This window comes from Lipotes vexillifer, unplaced genomic scaffold (assembly GCF_000442215.2).
Source record: "Lipotes vexillifer unplaced genomic scaffold, Lipotes_vexillifer_v1.1 scaffold680, whole genome shotgun sequence".
Lineage (NCBI taxonomy): Eukaryota > Metazoa > Chordata > Mammalia > Artiodactyla > Lipotidae > Lipotes > Lipotes vexillifer.
Genome location: NW_006780838.1, coordinates 1204242 through 1211901, shown reverse-complemented (window position 1 = coordinate 1211901; position 7660 = coordinate 1204242). Strand labels below are relative to the sequence as shown.

Genomic DNA, 7660 nt, shown 5'->3' with positions numbered 1-7660 from the left:
CAAGACTGCTGAACCCTTTCTTTATATGAATCGTAACTGGGTAACTTTTCCTATACGTGACACCAACCTTGAAATGGTTGACTCTTCAGAGACACGATGGGCTCTAGCAATTTACCCTTCCCAGCAAACGTTCACCTTTCATTCAATTTGTGGGCTGCCACAGAGCCAGGTACAGGCGTACTTGGAACGTACTGACCAATTTCTTCTCTCTTAGAATGGTGTTCATTTAAAACATATTTTTTGTAGTTCAAACGGAACTTTGGAAATAACAGAAACTTACTGATTAATAGGCTCCTGGAAACAACCTTCCCCATTTTGTTGAATGACTCCAGTTCCCTCAAAAGCTGACAGATACTGAAATGGCCACATGGCCCTGGCTACCTACTGTCATGAGTCTCAGTGCTCTGTTGCTTAAAGTTTACTTTACTTACTCAGACTCTTCTCAATGCTCAGTATAACTTAAGGCTCTTTCTTCCTCACACCCTAATGTTTTTTTTTTTAATTGGGGTATAGTTGCTTTACAATATTGTGTTAGTTTCTGCTGTACAGTGAAGTGAATCAGCTATATGTATACATATGTCCCCTCTTTTTTGTATTTCCTTCCCATTTAGGTCACCTCAGAGCATTAAGTAAAGTTTCCTGTGCTATACAGCAGGTTCTCATTAGTTATCTATTTTATACATATTAGTGTACATGTGTCGATCCTAATCTCCTAATTCACTCCACCCCTCTCTTCCCCCCTTGGTGTCCATACATTTGTTCTCTAAGTCTGTGTCTCTATTTCTCCCTTGCAAACAAGTTCATCTGTACTATTTTTCGTTGAAGAAATCAATTTAAGGCAACAATTTATTAACCTTTGGCTTTAATATTGTGTAAATTTTCTGAGGCGGATCATCCAAGAATCCAGTTGCTTTCCATATTTAAATAAACTCACATTTAACAATCAGGATATTTGCTGATTTTGGAACTGGCCTACTAAAATAAGTGGCTTTAAACACGTATAAATCCAAAAGGGGGTGGGGGAAAGGCTTCCCTACTTAGCAATTCCAGTTCTGGGTATTCACCCAGAAGAATTCGAAGCAGGGTCTTAAGAAATATTTGTACATCCATGTTCCTAGCCACGTTATCCACAATAGCCAAAACATGGAAGTAACCCAAGGGTCCACCAACAGATAAACGGATAAACAAAATGTAGTATATACATACAATGTAATATTAATATTATTCAGCCCTAGAAAGGAAGGAAATTCTGAAACATGCTATAACGTGGATGAATACTGAGGACTTGACGCTAAGGGAAAGAAGCCAGTCATACAGGGATAAATATGATTCCACTTACATAAGGTACCTCAAATAGTCAAATTCATAGAGATGGAAAGAAGAATTGTGGTTGCAGGGGTTATGGGAAGAGAGGGAATGGGGACTAGTTGTTTAATGGGTACAGAGTTTTAGTTTTATAAGAAGAAAGAGTTCTGGATGTTAGCTGCACAACAATATGAATGTACTTAATGCTACTGAACTGTACACTTTAAAAATGGTTAAGATGGTAAATTTTATGTTATGCATATTTTACCACAATTTTTAAAAATTCTTCTCTATGTCACAAAGCTAAATCCTAGGGTTGAAAGCCCTTTCAGTCTGAACTACCACATTATCCATCATTTCACCAACACTCAGCAGGGTGAGAAGTCAAGCGAGACAAATAGCTCTTTCTGAGTACCTTATGCTGCTTAATGACAGGTGTGTTGTCCAAAATAATTAGCTTTTAAAAAGGAATAGCCTTAACTCTCCTCTGGAGCTGGTTAGTGACTTCAGTTTCCCTTCATTAAGTTCTTGACAGCTCAATGTCCTCACATCTGTCATCGTTTGAGAGACTGATTCCAAGAACATAAATTGCTTCAAGGACTAGGCAACAAATTTATTCTGGTTCATGGGGCAGATCTGAACCCATCTGTTTTCTAATCAAAAGCCATATTTGAATCAGTTTTGTTCCATCACAGGACCATACTAATGGGAACAACACAATAATATGGTATTTTCCTCCTTTCTATCCATGCACTGTAGATGATTACAGGAAACACAAATCAAATAAAGGCATGAGAGCATCCTCAGAAACAGGGTCTTTGCAGACCGTAGGACCTTCTACCTTTTCAGGTTTTATCTGTTTATTCTTCAGACCACAGTGATTTTGTTTTCCTCTCATTGACATGGTTTCTTCCTGAATTACATAGTCGATAATATTCTTATTACCAACTTACCTTAATCTTTTTTGAAGCTGTAAACTGTCATGGATGATCCTTTTAACAAACTCTAATTCACCTCCTTCTGCCATGATCTCTGTGATCCCTCCTGTATTTACTGAGCTAGGTGGGGGTCTTCGAGGGTTTCGAGAGTTTACTCCCTGAACAACACAACAACAACAACAAACCCTGGTGAAAAACCTTTATACCTTAAAGTCAGCTCTTTGACTGTAACCTAGTTTTACACAAGAATGCTTAGACATAATTTCCGTTTCCAGGTATCATGCTAGATTTGGGATTTAAAAATCGTATAATCTTGGCATTTGAAACAATGGCATTCATGCAAATACTCCCTCCCAGGGTCTTTACCTTCCATCTTTGTGATCAAACATACTAACATTTTACCTTTTTATCTAGCCAATTCTGTCACTTTTTCTTTATGTTTTCGCTCTTGGTATCATACACTGAAAATATTCCAACCAAAGATTATATAAATATTTTTTTGTTTTCTTCTAGTATTTTATGGTGTCACTTTTGTTTTGTTTTGTTTTGTTTTTGCAGTACGCGGGCCTCTCACTGTTGTGGCCTGTCCCATTGCAGAGCACAGGCTCCGGACACGCAGGCTCAGCGGCCATGGATCACAGGCCTAGCCACTCCACAGCATGTGGAATCTTCCCGGACCGGGGCATGAACCCGTGTCCCCTGCATCGGCAGGCGGACTCTCAACCACTGTGCCACCAGGGAAGCCCTATGGTGCCACTTTTAAAATTTAAATATTTAATCCACTCCTACCTCACACCATATAAAAAAATAACCCAAATAGATCAAAGATTTAAATGTAAAAAGCTAAAACAATAAAACTCTTAGAAGAAAATATAGGAGTAAATCTTCATGACCTTGCATTAGGCAATGGTTTCTTAGATATGACACCAAAAGCATAAGCAACAGAAGAGAAAATAGATAAACTGGACTTCCTCAAAAGTAAAAACTTCCAGGCTGCAAGGGACACCATCAAGAAAATGAAAAGACAACCCACAGAATGGGAGAAAATGTTCGCAAATAATATATCTAATAAGGGACTTGCATATAGAATACATAAAGAATTCTTACAACAATAATAAAAAGAAAAATAACCCAATTTAAATGGGCAAAGGATCTGAATAGGCATTTCTCCAAAGAAGATACACAAATGGCCAATAAGCACACAAAAAGATGTTCCACATCATTAGCCATCAGGGACGTGCACATTAAAACCATGATGAGATGCTACTTCATACTCTCTAGGATGGCTATAATCAAGAAGACAGATAAAAACAAGTGTTGACAAAGATGTGGAGAAATTGGAACTCTCATACACTACTCATAGTGGAATAAAAAATGGTGCAGCCGTTTTGGATAACATTCTGGCAGTTCCTCAAACAATTAAACATAGAGTTACCATATGACCCAGTGATTCCACTCCTAGGTATACACCTCAGAGAAATGAAAACATGTTCACACACTTGTACATGAATGCTCACAGCAGCATTGTTCAAAATAGCCAAAAAGTGAATAAAACCCAAATGTCCATCAACAGATGAATGTATCAGTAAAATGTAATATTTCCATACAATGGAATATTATTTGGCAATAAAAAGAAATGAAGTACTGATACATGCTACAGTATGGATGAACCCTGAAAACATATCATGCTTAGTGAAAGCAGTCAGTCACAAAAGGCCAGTCACAAAATATTTCATATTTTTATGAAATATCCGAAACAGGCAACTCCACAGAAAGTAGACTGATGGTTGCCTAGGACTAAGGGGGCTGCAAGGAAACCGAGAGTAATTGCTAATGGGTGTGGGTTTTTGTTTTTGTTTTTTTCGTGGGGTGGGTGATGAAAATGCTCTAAAATTGATTGTGGTGATGGCTGCACAACCCTGTGGATATACTAAAACTAATTAAATTCTACCCTTTAAGTGGGTGAATTGATGGCACGTAAATTGTATTTCAGTAAAGTTGCTATAAAAAGATATTTATTTCTGGTGCTAGTTATAGTCTATTTCTTCATCTGGATGCTGGTTCTATAAGAATATTCACTTGGAAAATCCAGTTGACACTCATGGCATGTGTACTTTTATGTATATATGTTGTATCTCAACATTTTTTTTTTTTTTTTTTTTTTTGCAGTATGCGGCCCTCTCACTGCTGCGGCCCCTCCCGCTGCGGAGCACAGGCCCAGCCGCTCCGCAGCATGTGGGATCCTCCCGGACCGGGGCACGAACCCGTGTCCCCTGCATCGGTAGGCGGACTCTCAACCACTGTGCCACCAGGGAAGCCCATGTATCTCAACATTTTTTAAAAGAAATGTACACCAGGATGTGGCTATTTTATCAATAGTTCTCAAATTTATCTGCACTGAAGGCTAAAATTTAGATTTCTTAAATCCTGCTTCATTTCATGTTCCAATCTAGAATGTTGGTATTGCTAATAAATTTCTGTCCACTTCCCCCCACCCCACAACCAAATTTAATCCATCTGGAATTTATTTTGTTATGAGGTATGTAAATGGTACTTAAGAGTATCTGAGTGATTCTAAAAACAATTTATTCTCTCAAAGTTTTAAGCATACACACCCCCTCGTTTCCTTCTGATTAATATTATTCACTTTCTATTAATTCTTCTCTAGATGAAGGAAAACTTAGGTTAAATCAATAATATTTTACTGATTTTTAATAGGTTAGTTTTTTTAGCCAATGCATCTCTTTCCATATTCATAAGCAAATATATTTTATTTCATGAAATGAATATATTCATTTCAAGTTGGAAAGACTAAATAAGACATTTGTTTGCTATCAAATGACAGCTGGCAGTAAAAACAGTGACCCTCTCCTTAAGCCAATAAGCCCAATGCAGTAGAGTAGACTGTAACCTAAGTTGGTCCAATCAGAAGAAATCCAAATGTTAAATGGTTTGGGGAAGAAAAGAGCTCTCTTCTCACCCTCTCCCACTCCCCAAATATTACTCTGCCACAAGTAAACCAGCCTGAGAACAAAAACAACCAAGGGCCCGATAAGAGCCAAGGGGAGCCTGAAAAAACAGAGTCTCAGCCTTGATATTATTATGAACTCTTCGGTCAAACTGTTCCTGAAGTCCATGCTATTGCCGGATTTCTCAGATACGTAAACCAATAAACTTTCTTGTTAAGTCAATCTGAATTGGGTTTTCAGGTGCTTGATAACAGAAGCATCCTAACTGATACAGCTTCCAAAATAAAAGTTGCTCTTATCTTGCAACAAGGAAAACTTAACTAAATATTCCGCTACTTCAAAGCAGAAGATATCTTACCTTGGCTTCCAACTGATTGGCAAAAAAGGGAGGGTTGCACATGCAAAAGTCATAGATTATCTCAGATTCTTCTTTAAGAGCATCCATCAGGAGTGTCTTCTGTGGAACTTTTACCACTAGGAAAAAAAACAGAGACTGTTAACTACTATTACTACTGTGGTAGTTTTCAAATATGTCCACAAATTCTTTGATACTAGTCCCTTCAAGAGGTAGAGTTTGATTTCCCTCTCCTTGAGTGTAGCTTCACTCAATGACTCGCTTTTACTGAAGAGAATGTGATGAGCGTGATAGGGTATCACTTCTGACGCTAGGTCATAAAAAGCAATACGGCTTCCTCCTTGCCTTATCTCTTGAACTACTTGCTCTAGGAGAGGCCAGCTGACACGCTGTAATGATGCTCAAGTAGCCCTGAGGAAAGATCCACATGGCAATGAACTAAAGCTTCCTGCCAAAAGCAATGTAAGTGAGCCATCTGGAAAGCACATCTCTACCCCCAGGCTTTCAGAGGACAGCCTCATGAAAGACTCTGAACCAGAACCACCCAGCTAGGCCACACCCAAACTCCTGACCCACAGGAACCACGAGATTATTAATAAATGTTTATTGTTTAATGCTGCCAGATTTTGGAGTAATTTGTAACACAGGAATGGATAACTAAAAAACTCATTAATAATATATTAATATCTCCCCTTGTGATATGTTTAACACTAGTAAGAAAAGCCTATTTCTTCCAAGAGAGATATAAAGTCTCTTTAATGACAAAAAACAAAAACAAAAACACCAGCCCTTTATATAAATACAATAAGCACAGACGTAAAAATTAACTAAGCATTAAGGGGATTTGACTATTCGTAGCACAGTTCCATGTACGAAAATAAAAAAGACAGCATAGTTTAATTAAAAGCAGGATTTTCTTCCTTTTAAAAATCTTGGTGACTAGGTTACTTTACACACAATTGATTCTCATCTTTAGTGGTAGCTGTGTTCTATAAAGTCACCACGAACACTGAATTAGTGAATACTGAACCACTAGCTCCTAAGAGAAATACAAGATTAGGTAAGTTTGAGCCTGTGGTCCCAACATTTTCATCAACCGATCAATACATATCCTTACTGATTCATCAACATTGAACTCATGGCCGACAGTACTATAACATGCCTGAACGAAACTTATCTGGCACATGTATTTTCTCTGTAAGGCACATCATGGCCTTCTTGTACTTAGGAACACTAGGCAGTACTTAAGCACTGTTTTAGGGGCCATTATAAACAGCAACATCACCAATAAAAGCACAAAACTGCAAAAAAAAAAAAGAAAAGAAAAAGTGGTACTAAACAAACCATGAAAATGACATTTGTTTACAGTATGAGAGCTGAAACAAGACAGCAGGGCATTGCCTTGTCCAACTTCAGCTGGGAACACACATGCTGGGTGACTCAAATTTTTTGCTGCTTTGCACGTGTCTGTGAATGACCACAAAAGTACCATGAGTATTGATCTGGAGGCTAAAAATAGCCCCTAGTAGGCACACTTTAGCAAGTAGGCAAATTCACAAACACAGAATTCACAAATTATGAGGATCGACTGTTTACTCTGTTTCTTTCTGAGTTAATTCTGGTAACAAAGCAGCAAACCAAATTACAATGTACCAGACTGTTTTAAATTACCAAAGTTTGTATATTAAAGCAGAAGACAATGAGATGTGTTAAATTAGAAAGACAGGTTAATAAACAAAGCTTGAAAGGAGTATTTATTCTACAGAGCTAACCTTTTATAAGATCCGATAAGTTATTCTGTTCCACATTCTTCTTTGCATAGTTGAAGCACATGTCATCTACTTCTGTTGCAAGGAAATACCAGCCATTTAAGGTTGTTCCAAGTAAAGGATAGATGCAGGATGCCCCAGTACCTAATACGGTAGGAATTCAAAACACATTGCACACACCTGAGAGGAAGGTGAGACCAACAAGCAAAAACACCATTCTTCACTTCTTAGAATTTCTTATAGCCTTAACAGCTTAAACCACAAGCTGGTACTGATTACACACATACTGTGGCTACTGGCTTCATGTATGTTAGTCTTTTTTTT

At 37.9% G+C, this 7660-nt stretch overlaps 1 protein-coding gene across 1 annotated transcript in view; it reads right to left on the bottom strand.

Moving 5' to 3' along the window:
* Positions 1 to 7660, bottom strand: part of METTL16 (methyltransferase 16, RNA N6-adenosine) — a 56741-nt gene that overhangs the window by 25403 nt on the left and 23678 nt on the right. Inside the window, exons 4-6 of the mRNA XM_007454192.1 lie at positions 7340 to 7480; positions 5571 to 5686; positions 2259 to 2401 (exon numbers count right to left, since the gene is read on the bottom strand). Coding sequence (XP_007454254.1) covers positions 2259 to 2401; positions 5571 to 5686; positions 7340 to 7480 — 400 coding nt within the window. The remainder of the gene's footprint in view (positions 1 to 2258; positions 2402 to 5570; positions 5687 to 7339; positions 7481 to 7660) is intronic.